The sequence below is a fragment of the Hemicordylus capensis genome, chromosome 5, assembly GCF_027244095.1.
Source record: "Hemicordylus capensis ecotype Gifberg chromosome 5, rHemCap1.1.pri, whole genome shotgun sequence".
Classification (NCBI taxonomy): domain Eukaryota; kingdom Metazoa; phylum Chordata; class Lepidosauria; order Squamata; family Cordylidae; genus Hemicordylus; species Hemicordylus capensis.
This window is the reverse complement of record NC_069661.1, coordinates 49,628,374-49,648,106: the sequence shown is the minus strand read 5'-3', so window position 1 is coordinate 49,648,106 and position 19,733 is coordinate 49,628,374. Positions and strand designations below refer to the sequence as shown.

The window sequence follows — 19,733 nt, the reverse complement described above, 5'->3', positions numbered from 1 at the left end:
CTGCCAATTGATGAATCTACTTCTGCAGTGGGGATGGCTTCTGGGCGGGTCTTATGGACTCAACGGATCACTACCAGATCACCTGTTACAGGTAAGCAACCTGTTTATCTGGATCGTGATCCGTTGAGCCCATAAGTGAATGGGTGATTAGTTAGCTGACCCTCCGTGGTGGTGGGTGCAGAAGAATGCCCTCTAAGGCAACACCCTTTTTAACACACTTCGCCCATATTCCGCCTGTCGCGCCATGCGCAGGTCCACTGCATAATGTTTTATAAACGGCTGTTGCGATGACCATGTTGCAGCAATACAGATGTCATCCATCTTAATCCCTGACAGATGAGCTGCCGAGGTTGAGTAGGCTCTAGTAGAATGAGCCCTTATAGTTTTTGGCGGCGTTACATTCTGCAGTCTATAAGCCAACAAGATTAGCTCCACTAGCCAATGGGCAATACGTTGCCGAGACACCGGCCTCCCCTTGTTCCTGCCTTTATAGGCCACAAACAGTTTATTTGACTTTCTGTGCTCCTTAGTCCCCTTCAAATAATATAGCAGTGTACGACGCACGTCCAGAGCATGCAGTGCCTTCTCCAAAGGAGACTGAGGATCTTTAAAAAAGGTTGGCAAGACTATTTCTTGATTCAGATGGAACCCTGTTATCACCTTTGGACGAAAGTTAGGGTCCAGCCTCATCACCACCTTATGTGGGTAGAATTGTGTGTAAGGTTTGTCCGCCCTTAGCGCTGACAATTCCCCCACTCTTTTCGCTGTAGTTATTGCGATCAAAAATGCAGTTTTTAGCGTTAATAACCGCAAACTAGCCTCATGTAATGGTTCAAAGGGTTTCTCCGTTAATGCAGAAAGCACCAAAGACAGACTCCATTGCTCCAAAGGTCTCTTAAGTGGAGGATAGAGATTATTCAGCCCTTTCATGAACCTTTTACACTCGGGGTGAGTAAATACTGTCTTTCCATCCCACCCCGGAAGTCTCGAGGATAGAGCAGCCAGATGCAGTTTCAATGATACATTTGCTAGGCCCTTCACTTTCAGGCTAGTTAAATAAAGCAGCACCTGGCGCACAGACGCCGTCCGTGCTTTGAATCCACTCGCCTTAGCATATGCTTTAAATCGTTTCCACTTACAGAAGTAGCTACGCCTAGTAGACCTGCGTCTGCTATTTAACAGAATTTTGTTTAAAAGTTTATTCTCCACACTGTTAGTTTTAGGGTCTCTATCTCTGGGTGCAGTACCCTGCCCCCTGCCATCTGCAGGAGATCTGACATTGGTGGTAGACGGTAATGCTGCCCTCTGCACAGGCGAAGCAGCAGGGCAAACCACGGCTGACGTGGCCACCACGGGGCCACCAGTATGCAGTCTGCCTTGTCCCTTAGGATCTGTGCCAACACCCGATTTAGGAGAGGCAACGGCGGGAACAGGTAAAGGAGCCCTTTGCTCCACTCGTACTGAAATGCATCTCCCAGAGACCCCACACCTATTCCCGCACGAGAACAGTATCTCTTGCACTTTTTGTTCCCCTCCGTGGCAAATACATCCACCGCAGGGGTGCCCCAACGATCGAAAATCTGTCTGATACAATCTCCCTTGACCTCCCACTCGTGTCTCTGGTTGTTCAGAGTGCTCCGACTGAGAGCATCCGCCAGGTGGTTGTCCACCCCTCTGATGTGAATCGCCACTGGATATATGGCATGGGCGATGCACCAGTCCCACAACTTCATCGACAAGGTGCAGAGTCTTGGAGAAACTGTCCCTCCCTGTCTGTTTAGATAAGCTATAGCTGTAGTATTGTCCATCTGGATCTGTACCACAGATCCCCTTAGTTGTGGTTCGAAAGCTCTTAACGCCAAAAATGCAGCCATTAGCTCCAGATAATTGATATGGTATTCTGCCTGATGAGGCGTCCATTGACCCTGAATGCAATCTCGGGCGCAATGCGCACCCCACCCTTGTAGGGATGCGTCCGTTGTGATCCACACTTTCGGAAGCAGAGGTCTGAACGGTACTCCTTGTAAGAGATTTACTCCCTTCATCCACCACTGCAAGGAAGCTTGTACACCCCTGGGAAGGTGCAACAGCATGTTCTGGCTGTCCACATTGAGACGGAAGTGGTTCAAGAACCACCGTTGAAGGGGTCTCATCCGTAGTCTCGTGTAACGAACCGTTGTGTTGCACGAAGCCATCATGCCTAAAAGCCTCTGGATCACCCTTGCTCTCTGGTCCGGTTGGTTGTGGAATCGAGTTGCCAACGCGATGATCTGAATGCATCTCTCCATCGGCAAGAATGCCCTTCGTTGCTCTAAATCGAGGATGGCACCTATGAAACTGAGTTTCTTTCTTGGGGTCAAGTTGGACTTTTTCCAGTTCACATTTACCCCCAATTCCTGGAGAAGATGTAGCATCGTTTGAATTTGAGTCTCCAACAGTTTTCTGTCCTTGCTCACCAGGAGCCAGTCGTCCAAATACGGGTAGACCACTAGGCCCTGAGTGCGAAGGAATGCAACTATCACTGCCACCACCTTGGTAAAGACTCTTGGAGCTGTTGATAGTCCGAAAGGGAGAACAGTATATTGGTAAATCGTAGTCCCCACCGTAAAGCGTAGATACTTTCGGTGATTTTCCTGGATGCCCACATGGAAGTAAGCGTCTTTCAGGTCTAACGTTGCCGCCCACTCTTCCTGCTCCAGAAAGGGTAGAATCTCCTGCAACGTCGTCATTCTGAACTTCCGGGCCCAGACAAAATCGTTGAGGTCTCTCAAATCCATGATTGCCCGTATCCCCCCATCCCGCTTGGGTATCTGAAAATAGCGGGAGTAGAATCCGGACAACCTCTTCGCCCACTGCACTGTCACAATTGCCCTCTTTTCCAATAACACCTTTATCTCTTCTTCCAACACTGGTGTTGATCTCGTGAAACGGAGCCCTGAGAACGGGGGTAGAGCTGTGAACTCTATTGCATAACCCGTCTCCACAATCCTCAGAACCCACTGATCTGATGTTATGTTGTGCCATGCCATAGCATGGCTTGCCAGTCTGATGTCTGAGCTGACAACTACAGGGCCGATGGTAGTGGTCCTGGCAATTGTGTCTAAGTGTAGTGGGCTGACATTGCAATCAAAACGACTGCTTTGCAGCCTCCTTGTTGTTATGACGATTATTTTGGCTTTTGTTTCTATTGCTGCCGTTGTTGTTGTTGTTCCGGAAGCCTCTAGATCTCTGGTAGGGCTTGTTCTGTCTCCTGAAGCCTCCCCTATCTGGGTAACGATATGGCCTTTGTCTATTGGGATTGTATGCTCTGGAGCCAGTTGTTGAAGTGGATACCATGAAAGTTTTTGCTGTAAATTTAGATTTTTTTAGTGTTTCCATGGTAGCGTCTGTACTCTCATGGAAAAGACCCTTTCCATCAAAAGCCAGATTCTCAACCCTGTCTTTCATGTCTGGCTGGAGAGATGTTGCCCGTAGCCAGGCATAGCGACGCATGGTGACTGCTGTCACCATGGCTCTGGATTCAGTTTCAGCTAAGTGTTTGAAAGTACTAAGCTGCTGTTTTGTTACTGCGGTCGTCCTTTCGTATACCTCATGGAGTCTAGTTTGCAGCTCCTCCGCGGACATGGAGGTCGAATCATGGAGTAAATTGTCCCATAGGAGGTGAGTGTACCTCGCCATACACGCTGCGTAATTTGCAATTCTGATAGCTAGACTTGAAGTAGCATACAACCTGCGGCCTAACACATCAATTTTCCTGCCCTCTTTATCCCCAGGAGTCGTGTGTCGACGGCCGCCCTTGGATGAAGATGCACAATCCACCACAATGGAGTTAGGATCCGGGTGTTCCAGCAGGTAAGTGTCCTCTCCATCACATATCCGATACAAATTTTCAATGCGCTTCGAAGTTGGATTCACTGAATGCACTGTCTCCCACGCTGATTTTGCTGCCTTTGATATAGTCGGTATCATAGGTAAAGATACTGGATGCGAAGCCTTTGACTGGAAAATCATGTTGTAAACAGGGTCGGTAGACTCAGTATCTGGCAGCTGCAGATTTAACCCCAAAGCCTCTGCCATCTCTCTAATCATTACATGGTACGCTTTGAGTTCTTCAGTTGGGGATTTCGAAAGGCGAGGTGGCACTTCAGGTGGAAGCTCTGTCTGTCCACTGCCTCGATCAGAATCCGTATCCTCAGTACCATAGTCCTGATGCACTGACCCAGGAGAAGATTCTCTGGACGATGGGCTCTGTGGTGGCGGAGTGCTCTTTCTCTTCCGCTTCCCACTTGGTTTCTCCCTGTGGGCAGTGGCTGCAGGTGGATGACTCTCTACCCGAGGTTGTGGGTCGGGTTGTTGCGCCTTCCACCTTAAATATTCCGCGTAATCATGCGGGAGTGTGTGTCTGAACCCACACGTATGCGAGGGTTGAGTTGTTGGATGGCGTATGCTGTCATCCAAATACCCAGGCAACGGTGGTACCACAGCCAAGGGTGACTGGATCAAAGGTTCTGCTGCCACTCTTGGGGAAAGCGATGGAGTCCTTGGATGGGGGAGCGCCGGCTCCAACTCCACTTCCTCTTCCCCTTCCTCCTCCTCCTCATCCAACCCTGCACTCACAAACCCTTGGAATGTGGATTCTGCAGGGGTGTTTGGATCCGATGCCATCAGGCTCCTGAGTGCCGAAGTCGCACTTCTATCAGAGCGGTGGCTTCCCTGGTTCCGTGGAGTCGAGGGAGACTGTTGAGGAGTGTGTGCAGGGGAGAGGGAGACGCGGTGTACAGTCTCTCTCGGCACCGAAGAGTCACGGTTGCTCTTCGCCTTCGATGTCGATGTCGAGCTCGATGTCGAAATGACCCCGGTGTGCTCACTCCTCGATGTCGAGGGCTTCGGCGTCGAGGGTGATGGTACCGATGATTTGTCTTTTCGTTCCTTTCTCGATGTCGAGGTCGACGTCGAGGCTCTCGGTGTCGAGACCGGGCTTGAAGTTCGATGCTCTGTATTCCACTCGCCCTCCGATCCCTGCACCGAGGAAGGTGATGGGGTTTTCAGCCTACGTCCAGTCTTCTCACCTTCATGCCCGACGCTTTCCTCTCGTCGATGCCTTTTTTCCTTCCGCTTGTGCTCCTTCGAGGAGACTTCCAAAGGTCTCTTGAAAGCTTTATCAGACACGGTTTTAGACTGTACTGCGACAGCTCCGTGACTCCCCGCACCCGATACCGCAGCCGATGTCGATGCCATAGTCGATGTCGACGGATCCACAGGGCGCGGGGTCGGCGGGCGGAGTGCGTCTTCATAAAGCGCGGCTCTAAGGCGCAACGCCCGATTTGTTCTCGTTTGTTTCGAGAATGCACAGCAAATTTTACAAGCTGCCGTGTTGTGCTCCTCACCGAGACACAACAAGCAGGCATCATGATGGTCGGTGGATGGCAACTTTGCCCGACACCTCCCACAACGCTTAAACGTTGTTTTATTCTCCATTTTTCGTAAGCAGTTCGTCTGTAAGCAATCCGAACTGTAGTTCGTCAACACCGTCCATGAAGCAATTTGCAAAATTCAACAACAATCCAAGTAAAGCCAAAGAATCAGTCCGATCTGTCGTCTAAATTAGTCCGTTAAACAAGTTTCCAATTCCGTTTAGCAGTCCAGGTAAAGCCAGATAAATCAGTCCAATCTGTCTTCTAACTTAGTCCGACAAGCCAAATATCCAATTCCGTTTATCCTGTCCAATATTCAAAACCAATTTTCAAGCCGTATAAGTAAAGTTTGTTATTTCTGTCTACCGAGAAGCCCACACGAGGTCTGAACGCTGTGGCGGTCAAACAGAAAACTAACGGAAGACGCCCAACCGCACTATATAGATGGAATGCAGGAGCACGTGCAGAAAGGCGGTTGGGCGTCGCGAGGAGCTACCTAGTCGGCCCGAGAGGTGCCTGCGCAGGCGCAGAACCCATTCACTTATGGGCTCAACGGATCACGATCCAGATCAAGAAGGTAAAGGTACACGAGTAGATGCCGATGCCCATAGGGTGGGTCAAGATGTCCTCAAATCCAGCAGCAAGAAGAAGCAGCCTTCACAGTGAGTAACCAATGCTGCTTTCTCTGATGGTGGATGAGGACATCTCACGTGTGACATGCCACAGCTAGTAACCCCAGATGGGGGCATCGGCATCCACTGGGGTGGAAGAATATGTTGTAGAACACCTCTGCCAAAGCCTGTTTGAGAGAAGTGATGCATATCAAGTTTATGCATTATTTCAGGCAGTATTGTCTCCTGAAATCCTTATGTTCCTGATATTTAAAAAGGTAGAACACTGCTGATGTCAGCCATTTAACTGATAACGGGCTGACACAGAAGCAGAGGCTGTAGATGCCATAAAGGTTTTTGCTGTGTAATCTGATTTTTCCCAAGATTCCATAGTAGAGTCAGTACTCAGAGAAAAGCCCTTTCTCATCATATAGTAAATGTTCCACCTGATCATGCATGTCCTGCTGCAAGTTGGTGGATCACAACCACGCATACCGACGTGATACAGTTGTCACCATGGCTCTTGATTCAGTCTCTGCTAAGTGCTTGAATGTGCTGAGCAGCTGCCTAGTTACAGCTGTAGTTTTCTCATAGGTCTCTGCAAACTTATCTTGAAAATTCTCTGGGGCAACATCAAGGAGAAGACCTGGAAAAGTATGTCCCATAAATAATGACCATATCTTGCAAGACAAGTGGCATAATTAGCAATCTTAATTGACAGGTTTGAGGTGGAATATATTTTTCTTCCTAAGACATCGATCCTTCTCCCTTTTTTCCCCCCCAGCGGAATTGAATGATGCTGACCTCCCTTTGATGAAGTTGCACAATCAACTACTAGGGAGTTTGGTACAGGATGAAATACCAGGTATATATTATCCTCTTCCTAAATTCTATATAATCCCTCTAATATTTTTATATAGGTGCAGATGTCTGTAACACTTCCCAAGCAGACTGGGCTGCCTTGGTGATAACTGGCAACATGCAGAGTGCCAGCAGGTGTGAAGTCTTTGCCTTAGCCATCATATTGTAGATGGGATCTTTAAGATGAGCCTCTGGCAGTTTCAGTTCTAAGCCCAAAGCCTCGGCCATCTCCCTAAGCTGGGCATGATAGGCTTTAAGCTCTTCTGTAAATGAAAGCGAAGTCTTTAGAGGTACTTCCGCAGGTGGGTCAGCAGGAAAATCTCCTCTGTCAAAATCTGTTTCTGTGGATCCTGAAGTATATCCATCTCTGCCATTATCCACTGGAGATGCTACAGGAAGTGTCGTCTTCTTTACCTTTGACTTTGGTTGAGAAGGCACTTGTGAATCCTTTGGATCACAAAGAGGATTACATGGTTCCTGTGGATGAAGAGCAGAAGATTACGCTGGTTGCAAAGGCTGTGCAAGTGGAGACACTGTCTGCCAAGTTATCAGTGTTGTAGTAGCATGCACTGCTGATGGTACACAGACACAGATGCAAAACATAACCCTATTTGTGTTTCTTGATTAATTGAATGTTGCTGATTTCCCTGTTGAGTCTTCTAGCCAAATGCGTTTCGATCCTCCTGATCTTCCTCAGTGGCTTTTGGAGCAACCCTTGTATAGCTTTGTCCTCCAACACAACACTATAGAAGCAGTGCACTTTTTTACTTACATTTTGTAGGAATGGCAGTATAATTATTTTATGGAGTTTTATTTTATTAGTGTTTTTATCATTGTGATTTCACATGTTTGCAATTTACATAGTGAAAATAAAATTGTGGTTTCCATGTTCATAACAGATCAGGATCTATAGAATGTTATATGTGGTATCTATTATCACCCCCAGGTGATGAATTTGTTGGACTGTGTTAGGTGACTCCTTGCCCTGTTCATCTGGAAACCGTGGTCTGACAGAGTTTGTAGGGCAACTTGCACACATCCGATTCTGTGTTCTCAAGCAATGAAGACTCGATCAGGAAACCGTCTATATAAATGAACAACTGGATTTTCTTTAGGCAAAGCTGTGCCATTAGAGGTGTGAGGATCTTCATGAAGATCCAAGGGGCCAAGGCGAGGCCAAGTGGAAGAGCTTGTATTGGTAATGTTGCCATGCATACTAGAAGCGTAGAAGTAGGCAGCTCACCAGGTGGATTGGGACCTCAAGTTATGCCTCTGTCAAGTCCACAGACGTCAGGAAATTGGAGTGCTGGAAAACTTCTGATAGATTGAAGAGTCTCAATTCGGAACTTCTTGCCCTGGACCAATTTGTTCAGGAATTTTAAGTCCAGGACTGCTCTGAGAGCACCGTCTTTTTTGGGCACGGTAACCAAAATAGAGTAAATGCCCTTGTCCCTTTGGGGGATAGGTACTGGTTCTATGGCAGAGATGGACACCAGGTGGCAGATTGCATGGAGGAAGTTGGAGTGTTTGGTAGGTGAGTGTGACTGGGGTGTTGGTATGAAATGGCTGTTGGGGAGGGCAGTCAGTTCTATTCTGTAACCGTGCAAGATGATGCTGATTATCCATTTGTCAGATATGTTGGCCTCCCAGACATTGAAGAAATGGGATAGGTGGCCTCCCATGTCCGGTGGTGAGGAATAAGGTCAACTGCTTAGGCTTGGATTGAGGGCTGAAGGCCTGGGCATGGCTGTATGGTAGGTCTTTTGGTGTCGCACTGTTTGTTCTAAAAGGAATGTTGTGGCCTGGGGTCTCTATCCTTGGTGGGACTAAAAGACTGAAAAAGTTTGCGTGGCAGACACCTGTCATCCCTGCAAGAAGCAGAAGGTACGTCTTCAGACTCTTGAAGAGCATTACCACCAAAAAGCTTTGACACATACATGGTACTGCAGCAAGGTTATTACAGGAAGCTGCATCTGCTTGCCAGAGTTTGAGTCACCATGAGCAGCTGGCTACCACCATGGAGGCCATGGAGCAGGACGTGAAATAAATCAGATCCAGATGAAGATCTGGAGAACCATATAGAGAGCTGGCAGAAGAATAGGATGGGAAGCCCTGATCCCCCTTAGCTTTGTGTTTTGTTTTAGACTTCCTAGCTCTTTTGCACCTTTGTGATTTTTTGTATTTATATTTCTTCTTTGCCTTTTATGGGGAACTCTCTGATGAAGACAAGGTAGAAAAATGAGGAGGAATCTCTATCCCTAGCCCTCTTTCTGGAAGATCTGGTGCACCGGTGTTGCTAAAGTGACTTATCCAAGATGCCCTGGAATCACGATTGCAATGTTGCAGGCATTTTAGCAGGAAGGGTAGGTATAGATGTATGAGGAGGGGGTTGTTCAGGAAGGATGGGGACGGGGGCGGGGGGAGAGGCCGCCCCAGTCTCTTGTTCAGGCAGCTACAGACTGGTCGTCTGGTCAGTGGGGTTGGCATCCCTTCTCCTGAGTCTGGCCTAGATGAGGAGGCCTTCTCGTGTCCTCATCAGAATGCTCACAGCCTCTTAAGAACATAAGAACAGCCCTGCTGGATCAGGCCCAAGGCCCATCTAGTCCAGCATCCTGTTTCGCACAGTGGCCCACCAGATGCCGCTGGAAGCCACAGGCAGGAGTTGAAAGAAAAGCCTCTTTTGCAGGCTTTTAAAGCCAGTGTTGTTGTAGTGACAGGACAGAGTTGGAAGAAGCTTGCATGGAGCGCTCCCACCAAAGAGTCCCTCCTGCAAGACTGGAGGGAGCTTCGGACACCTCCTGCAGAGGCCCCAAGGGAGGTGCTGCAGCTGTGCTGGGGCCAGTCAGCAGAGGCGACTGTGAGTGAAGCGGCCAATTGGGAGGCCATGCAGGAGGATCAGTAGGTTTCTTCGAGGCCTCCTTGCTGCTGGGCAGCAGTGCTGGTGGTGCAGCAGGATCTGTCAGCAAACCAGCCATGCCTGCATTTGGTTGGAGGTCTCAGTCCAGGATTGAATGAGCCAACCCCCAGCGGCATGGGCAAGGACCTAGGGGTCGGGGGTCGGTCAGCATTCAAACAGGTAAGCAACACTTGATGGAGCGACCTCCCAGTTGGCGGGGGGAAAGAAGGTTCTTCTTACCCTTCGGCACTGGGACCTGTGGGGTGGGCGATCCATGAGAGCAGAGAGGACAGAAAAGTAAAGCAGGAAAGGGTTTTTTGTTGTTCTTAAGACAAAGTGAAGAGTGAGCGAGGGCAAAATGAGGACAAAAAGGAAAAAAGAGATGGGCTTGGCTAAAGGAGGACATACCGTCTCCGCAGCTGGAAGCAGGATTGGAAGAACTGACTGGAGTTTCTCCTTTGCTTGATTAACATAGTCCTTCCCTCTGGAGCATGTGGGAAGGATAACCCATGTGAGATGTCCTCATCTTGCAGCAGAGAAATTATGATTTATTATTCTATTTTACCAATTTCTACCCTTAATTTTCCACTCCCGATAATCAGAACCAGAGTCACATTGCTCAATTCAGTACTCTGTTATGAAAAAAAGGTGGAGTTATGAAGCACAGTATGTCTTCACATGGCAATTATTCTTCCAAGTTATTTTTATCCATTAAAGTAGGTCTATTTGCAACAACAAACCCATTCATTAGACCTATTCAGTTAAACAATTCAAACACATAGTTACCTTCATAGCAACACAGTCATTTTCACTCTGCTCCATCCACAAATCTTGTTCATAGTAGTATAAGCCATCATTAATAACTTTGGCAAGTTCTGATGTAATTTTTGCCCGAGACACATGGTTGCCAGTGCGATCACCCCCAGGATGTTTTCTCATATATGGTGGTGTCTGTGTTACAATCAGAATCTTATTTAAATCCTGATCATCAATTTCATAATCTGAATCACTATCTGACCACTCTGTGAATGTGTTTTTACGTCCTATTTGTTCCATCTCTTCATCAAACAAAAAATCAAGCTCTTCCTGTTCTTGTTCCTCTGCAGGTAGTGGTTGCGGCTGGCCAAACATTTCCTCAAGTGTAGGCACAGGTTCCTGAAAAAGGCAAAAGTGTGACACTTGCAATGAATCAAAGCTACAAGCTAGTTTACTATTTTCTGTATTTGAGATTATCTAAAGTGAGATTTTCAACATTGGGAAAATTTTATCAACTCACACAAAACAAAACAAAAAACACTAATAAATCAACTTCTGATTCTTAAGTTCACTCCTATGTATCTTACAATTAAAGTTGAAGACACACAGCATAACTGAAGAAGGTTCAAGCCCATTAACATCAATAGTTATAAGCATGTTTGTGTCGACTGTGCTCAGTATGCTTTATAAAATTAGTGACACATTACCTGTGGTTACTCTCCATGGATGCTGGAGATAATGCAAACAAAAGTAGTGATAATAGATGCATGACCTTTTTGGTAAACTGTGACTATCCATGTATACTAAAGCCTAAATCACTAAACATATCAACAGACTACATTACTAAAACAATTATCAGTGGATTAACAGCTTTATTTCATCCTGGATGTGTCTTATGCCTTCCCAGATTCCAAGAACAGAGCTAACCTGAAGCATTTTCTACATTATACCTGAAAAAGGCATTATTAAGCCATCCTACAATACCTTTGGCTTAGCTGGAGATGGACGATGCCTCTTTTTTACTTCTATCCAAGGTTCAGACTCTAGATCTGGCAAGCTTGTGGATAGTCCTTTACACATTGTTTGAAGGTTACTCATTTCAGTGCTTTTCTTAGTACTTAGACCTCCCATTCTTGGAGAACTTGGTGCAGATTCTAAATTTGAAAATTTCTATATTTAGACTGTTTTCAATCATCAATTAAAGAAAATAGATATGAGTTCCTTAAATATTTCAAAATGTAAGCAGTATTTGAAAAATGTCAAAATGGAGAGTGAAGGGAAATAAAATGTACCTTCTGTAGCAGGGGATAACAAAGTAATGAGTTCCCAGGCAGAGGTGAAAGATTCAATAAAATTAAGAGTGCTTTATGAGGCCCCACTGGGTCCAATTCAGGTTCTGAATTAGAACAAAATTCTCTAACAGGGCAAGATTCAGGTTCTGTCAGTGCTTGGGCAGAGTTTTCACTGGACTTTTTTTCTGCACACCTCTTCCTCCACCAACCACACCACTTTCCTCTTTGGCCCCTCTACTTCATCTTTTAATCACACCCCTCCCCTCTATAACTCACAAACTAGTCTTGACTCTTATCTGAGGCAGCACAAAGTTATCTCAATACTGCTTTAGATGTGGAATATTGTGTTCTCTTTGGACAGCAACTGAAAGTGAATTAGATGAAATGGAGCACGCTCTTTACAAAGAAAGACTAAAGCATTAGAGACTTCTTTTTAATACAAAACGATGACAATGGGGTGCGACAGGACATGACAGAAGATGCATGTTACAGATAGTGGGTAGAGGTTTTTCTCCCACTCTCATAATACCCTCAACAACTGGGGGTCACCCACTGATACTGACCAGTAGATTTTTAAAAGTCCCTTTTCAAACAAAGGGAGATTAGACAAATTCATGGAGAACAGATCCACCACTGGCTATTATGTGGAACCACAATGTTCAGAGGAAGCATGAATGCCACTTTGACACTGAACCAGCCCACTGAGCTTACTTTTAACAGAAGTTAAGGAAGTGGTAAATTTTTTATTATTCAAGATACATACTGTTAGCTTCTAATACTATTGTGCATTGGGGTTTTTGTTCCTTAACTACAAACATTACATACTGAGAGCAAAATCAGTGTTGTTTGCAGTAATTATGTTTGCAAACTTCCAATAACCCAATATCCTTTATCCTAGTGTTATATCCAGCAGCTCTCAACCTGGGGAAAAAAATGACTGGACACCAAGATTATGTTTCTAAGTTGTCCAAGAGAGGATATGCATGTCAAACACCATAAAGGCTATCATTTTACAAGATGTCATCCTTCCAGGTTTCATACAGCAAGTGGTGGTAACCACCCACATTTCTTTAATCTATCCCATGCATTTTGAACGCCTCTTCATGAGCTTTCGCAATGACACAATGGTCCTTGGAGAATTTGCAAATGGGATGGCCAGAAGCAAGCAGTGATGGAGCCATTCTCTCAGCTGAAAGTGTTGCTTTGCTGCTGTCACTAATATGTAGATGGCCACTGTGTAAGACCTGAGGGGGAAGCCATGGATCTTCAGATGGGCCTGTGCCTTCTCCACGTGCTTGAAATGGCCAGCCGTGTATGCTGGGCCTTAGCCTACATCTGGGCTGGCTCTTGTAACAGCAACTTGGAAAAAATGACAAATGCCTAGATGAAGATGACCAGTCTCACCCACTCACCCACCCATGTCTGGGAACATGCCTTCTCCTGTACTTGCACCGGTTTGGCTACCACATCCTTGATCATTACAGGATTCATTCATTTAATTAATTAATTATGGGTAGAGAGTGACTTCTTGTCAGTGATTGGAGATGGGGGGTGCTCTTTTCCACAAGCGTAGCATTTACAGCCCTTGAACTTCTGGCCATTACTTTAGAGAAAATTACCAGTGTTCTAGTCACCCTTCTTCCTGGAAGTGCTGGAGCTCACCGGACCCTACACAAGAAAATGCCATCCCTGCGGAGATCACAATATAAGATATATGGGGGCAGGGGTCTTCTTCTGAAGACAGCAGCAGATTGCTGTGAGTTTGTCCCTGTCAAAAACAGGGGGTGGGGAGGGCAGAGAAAGGACTACTTATCCAATTTTCTTTGCATTCAAAAGAAATTACCAAACAGTTGATTTCTACAGAAAGGGTGCCAACTTAAAGAAACACAGGTTTATATTTGATATGATCTATGTTCCCTCACAACTTGGGTGATTAGCAAGCTCACCTAGATGGTGGTGGGTGCTAGGACACCGTTAGAGCACGTTTTTTGTAGCACCACCAGACTGAAGTTGGCCTCTGCCACTTAATGCATGTCTACAGCATAATGTATGATGAAAATCTCATTACCACACAGCTGCTTTGCAGATGTCTTTCATGTTGATGATGCCCGAAATGTGGGCCGCTGACGTGGCCATAGCCTAGTAGAATGTGCCTTAACCTTTTAGGGTGGCTTCACCCCTTGCTGTTTGTAACACATGAAGATAAGCTCTACAAGCCAGTGGGACAGTCTGTCTTGAAATAGGTAGCCCTTTGTTTACTCCTTTATAGGAAATGAACAGCTTATTGCTCTGTCTGAACTGTTTTATCCGATCCATGTAGTATAGACAAGACTTCCTGACATCCAAGGAGTGCATGGATTTTTCTAGAGAAGAAGAAGGGTTTAAGAAAAAAGTAGGTAATACAGTGTCCTGGTTTAGATGGAATTCAGATACTATTTTTGGTTTATAGGGTGGGTCTGTTCTCAAACTTTGTACGGACAGAATTTCAAGTAAGTGGAGTCAGTCCGAAGAGCTGTTAGCTCACTGACTCTCCTCGCCAATGTAATCGCAACTAAGAACACTAAACATTAGAGATAGAGACTTCAGGGAAGCAGAGGCGAGAGATTCCAATCTGTAAGTGTGGATAAAATTAATGCAGGACTACATGGTTCGATAGGCTCTCTGACTGGTGGCAACTGGTAATTTATTCCTTTAAGCAATCTTTTAAAGTCGGGATGGGAGAACACAGTGTGTCTGTCCCAGCCCAGATGTATTGCAGAGAGTGCTGCCATATGAACCTTTGTAGAAGGAACTGAAATCCTGATTGTTTTAGACTTGTTAAGTATAAAATGATTTGATGGATCAAAGCATTGTAAGGATCAAGGCCTTTGTTTGTTTGATTGTTTGATTGATTGATTGATTTACTGCCCTTCCAAAAATGGCTCAGGGTGGTTTATATCAAGGAGATAGCATATAGCATGAACCTCTTCCACTTGCAAATACAGTTCCTCCTGGTTGCCTCCTCTTTCATTCAGGAAGATAACATCTAATAGTTGAGCCTTAAGGGCCATTAGGTTCAGTACCTGGAGATTGGGATGGAAGACGTGGCCTGATCCCTGTGATTTTAGAAGAAGATTTTGGTGGTGCGGACGATGGTGTTGGCTCCAAGACAGATGCAGAAGAATGGGAAACCATGGCTGCCTGTGCCACCATTGGGTGAGCAGAATACACTGAGTCCTTTTTTGTAGTATTTTGCTCATGATCTTGGAGAGCAGAAGAAAGGGATGAAACAGGGAGCACAAGTGTTTTGTCCAGAGCATTTGGAAGGCATCCCCTCATGGAGTTCTTCCCTACACCCACCCTGAAGCAGTAAGGTTTGCATTTTTTGTCTTGTATTGCAAACAGGTCCATTATTGGGGTTCCCTAGGACTGAAAGATGTTCTGAAGAACCTCCAGGTTTATCTCCCATTTGTGCTGCTGGGAGATGTTTAAGTCCCTGACCAGGGCATCCACCAATGTGTTGTCCACACCCTTGATGTATAGGGTAATTGATGCACATGATTGTTTATGCTCCATTCCCACAACTGTAGCACTAGGTTGCAATGGGATTTGGAGACTATCCCCCAACTTGGCAGTTAATGTAGGCAATTGCAGTTGTGTTGTCTAGCAGAACCTGCACTATTTGGGTTTTCAATAGGGGTGGAAACCATTTTAGAGTGTGTAATGCTGCTAGCAATTCCAGAAAGTTTATGTGCAGGGATTGCTGTTGCAGTGTCTATTTGCCTTGAGTATGGAACACTCCGCATTGTGCTCCACAGCCCCTCAGGGAGGGGTGGGGTTGGAAGCTTGAAAGACACACCTACGGAGAGGGAGTCTATCCTCATCCACCACTGCAGGGATCTTAGGCACAGGAGGTGGGAGAGTCAGCCACATGTTCTGGCTGTCAGAATTCGGTCTGAATACCAACAGAAACCAGCTTTGGAGCCTGCACATTCCAAGTCTTGCATGAGACACAGTAGCTGTGCACGAGGCCATTAGACCTAACAGTCTTTGTACGGCTCAGGCTCTTTGCCTTAGATTGAATATAGAGGAGGGGATCAGCTCTATGATCAACTGTCTCCTCCAGAAGATATGCTCTGTCTCAGAGTCCAAAACTGCCCCAATGAACTGAATTCATTTTTGCAGTGTTAGGACAGATTTCTTCCAGTTGACTTTGATTCCTAGTTTTAGTAGGAGGTCTAGAATGTACTCAATGTGAAAGATTAGGTGTCACTGCACTCTGACATCACTAGCCCAGGTAAGGGGATATTGATATACATTTTGTAAAGACACTGGATCGCAAGTACGAATAGAAGAAACATGTACTAAAAGACTCTTGGACCCAGAGTGAATCTCAAACATTTTCTGGGGTTCAGTCTTATCCTCACATGGAAGTAGGTGTCCTTTGGGTCCAGAGTCATAAACCACTCTTCCCTTGCTAACAGGGATAGGATGCCATGTAGGGAGATCATCCTGAATTTCTTTACACTGACATACTTGTTCAATTTTCTCAAGTCCATAATGTCATGGAAGCCTCCATCCTGATAGGGAATATGGAAATACCCCGAGTAGAAACCAATCCCCATTCTCCAGAGGAAGAGTTTCTATTGCTCCCCTAAAGAGTAAAGAATGAACCCCTTCTTCTAAGGTAGAGGTTGAGTGGGTGTATTTTATCCCTGAAAAAACAGAGAGAGCAGTAAATTCTATGGCATAGCTGGTGGTAATTATGTTCAATACCCAGGCATCTGATGTGATGACACACCAATTTTTGGGAAAGAGAGCAAGTTGGATGGGAGAAGGGGATAGTACTTTAAGTATTTCCTGTGCAAAAACCTCAAAGAATCTACTAAGATAGGCCTTGTGGCTTCGCTCTTTGCTGTCTGTTTTTGGGGTTGTACGGTCATTTCTGGTTGTATTAGAAACACTTTTTGAAATTTCTTTTGTCAGATTGTTTAAATTGATATATTTGTCTGCTGTAGTACATTTGAGAATAAGATTGTTGTTGAGTGTTTGAAGTAGGGATGTGCACAAATGGTTTGTGCAGGACTGGTTTGCCACAAACCAGGGCCAGTTCGAAGGTTTGGTCCATGATCGAACCGAACCAGGCCTGGCTCGGGTGAAGCAGTTCTGTACATTAAGGGGCGGCCAGGGTAGGGGTTGGAAAAAGAGAGAATAAGGGGCAGCCAGGGTGGGGGATGGCAAGAGAGAGACTAAGCTGCTTACCCAGACTGGCACAGCCACAAATGTACTCTCCCCCTCCTTTACCAAGCCACCAGCTCAGCAGCAGCTCAGTTCTGGCATATGTGACTAGGCCAAAACCAAGCCGCTGAGAGCCAGTGGCTTAAATGGTAAGCAGCGTTTCCCCTCTCTCACCACCCCCACACAGTCACCCCTTACAGTCCCCCATTTCTGTACTTGTAGAGGAGAATCCTTGCTGGATTCTCCTTTACAAGTATATCCCGCAAAGTGATTTGGCAGGACCCGGACTGGGCCAGTTTGAATTCGAACTGAACCAGCTAAACCAGTTCTGTGCACACCCCTAGTTTGAAGTGAAAGTCTTTGTCGTGTATCGGTACTTTGCTCGTCTGTGTGCTGAACAGACCACCCCCTCTCGAATGGCAGTTTTTCAATTTTGTCCTTCATGTCATTCTATTTTTTAAAAATTATTTTTATTCTTTTATCAGAAATACAGACTGGGAAACAGATGAAAATAGGAAAAAAATAGAAGAAAAAATAACTTCATGGCATTCTAAAGGGATGTTGATCGTAGCCAAGCGTGTCTCCTAAGGGAGACAGCCCTCACGGTTATATGTGACTCTCTTGGTTAAGTGTTTTGCTGTGCTTAAATGCTGCCTGTGATATCAGCAGATTTGATCAGGGCTTTTAAATGGGTCACAAAAATCTTCTGGCACATCTTTCAGGTCTTCTTTGAGATCGTCCCAGAGTAGTGGTACTTCTGGCCAAACAGTTGGCAATTTTAATGGCTAAACATAAGGTAGAATAAAACCTTCGTTCCATAGCATCTAGTTTCCTTCCTTTTTTATCTACTGAGTCTTGCCTGGTCTACTGCTGACAACACAGTCAACCACCAGCAAATTTGGAGGAGGATGCTTAAAGAGGAAAGGGCAGGAGTTCTCTTGGATTCTATATAGGTTACCTAATTGCTTAGATGGTGTTGTGGAGGCCAATGGTGTATCCCCAAGATAGTTTGGTGGAGTTGGCTAGAACTGGGAGCACTGGAAGAAATGCTGGTTGAGATGACTGCTAAGAACTGGCCATGAAGTCAAAAACTAGATCCTTGACTTCTTTTGTTGGTGCCTTCAATCCCAGTCCCAAAGCCTTTGCATGTCCGCCAGTTGTACTCTGTAGGATTTCATCTCCTGTGTAGGTGAACTGGATGGAGCATTTGCTACAGTCTCATCTGGGGAAGGGTCTGGTGGATTCTTCATTTGAACTGATTCTCCTTCGGAAGACAAGCTAGATTCATATTCACCTTCACTGCTCTTCTTGTCTGTCTGGTGATTTCTCTGGTGCTGGAGAGTATTATTATTATTTACATTTATATCCCGCTCTTCCTCCAAGGAGCCCAGAGCTGTGTACTACATACTTAAGTTTCTCCTCACAACAACCCTGTGAAGTAGGTTAGGCTGAGAGAGACATGACTGGCCCAAAGTCACCCAGCAAGTATCACGGCTGAATGGGGATTTGAACTCGGGTCTCCCCAGTCCTAGTCCAGCATTCTAACCACTACACCACGCTGGCTCCTTAGTAGTGGACAATATGCAGGTCAGGATCAGTGTGGGGAATAGGAGTGGAAGATGATTGCTTTCCTTTTGGGGGAGCTGCATCTGGATTCCTTGGCCTTTTGAATGGAGAGTCAGCTAGAAGGTGAGGTGTAAGACCTTCCTCCGAGATCTCCTCTAAGTTTAATTGATTTCCATAATTTATAGCCATCAAAGTCACATGGTAGCCCAGACAATGAATGATAGTAAGGGTCTCTGTATCGTCTGAGACCTCTTATATAGCCTGGGTCTAGGACTCCTGGAGAACTCCAATAGTCCAGAGGACAAGTTATGGAGGAGTAGTGTGGAGCAGAGTGATTTCACTCCAGGGGAAGGAAGGAGAACATCAAGGAGTAGCCTTTACCCGGAGTCGCCAGAGGAGTTTTAGGAACTGGGACAGATTCAGAATCTTTGCCATCTAGTCCATGTAGATAAAAGTCCTCGAAGGTACAGCCCAATGGTGTGGTGATAGAGGATCTCATCAGAGACTCTAGGTTCCTTGAGGATGTTTTTTCTAGCAAGGTTGGGGATGCCTCTTTCAAAGACGAATGTCTTCCCCTACTGGAGTCCGAATGGATGGAATGAGTTGGGGACATGTCTGGTGAAAAGTCTATCCTTAGCAGTGACACTCTCAATGTTGATTTTCGCAACACTGTCACAGGAATCCAAGATGGTACGACGATCATAGACAGCAGTGCAGTAGCAACTGATGTCAATCGTTGACATCAGAGCCCCTGGTGGCGCAGTGGTAAAAAAACTGCCGCCCTGTAACCAGGAGGTTACAAGTTCGATCCTGACCAGGGGCTCAAGGTTGACTCAGCCTTCCATCCTTCCGAGGTCGGTAAAATGAGTACCCAGAATGTTGGGGGCAATATGCTAAAAATCATTGTAAACCGCTTAGAGAGCTCCGGCTATAGAGCGGTATATAAATGTAAGTGCTATTGCTAAGTGCTAGTAGGCAAAAGTTAGAAGTGTCAAGGTTGACCTGATGTCAGCTGTCAGGGTCAGCATGAGTAACATGCTCAATGTCGAGGCTTGGTAGACTGTGGAGTGCTGTTTAGGCTCAGATGGTTCCCTTGTGCAGATGGCGAAGGGTTGTGCAG

The 19,733-nt window shown here is 45.9% G+C and overlaps 1 protein-coding gene across 7 annotated transcripts in view; it reads right to left on the bottom strand.

Moving 5' to 3' along the window:
- LARP1B (La ribonucleoprotein 1B) overlaps positions 1-19,733 on the bottom strand; it is a 91,864-nt gene that overhangs the window by 22,914 nt on the left and 49,217 nt on the right. For all 7 annotated transcript variants that reach the window (XM_053254126.1, XM_053254129.1, XM_053254125.1 and 4 more), the window contains 2 exons: positions 11,523-11,692; positions 10,569-10,937 (listed from right to left, as the gene is read on the bottom strand). In XM_053254126.1, the coding sequence (XP_053110101.1) occupies positions 10,569-10,937; positions 11,523-11,692 (539 nt within the window). The remainder of the gene's footprint in view (positions 1-10,568; positions 10,938-11,522; positions 11,693-19,733) is intronic.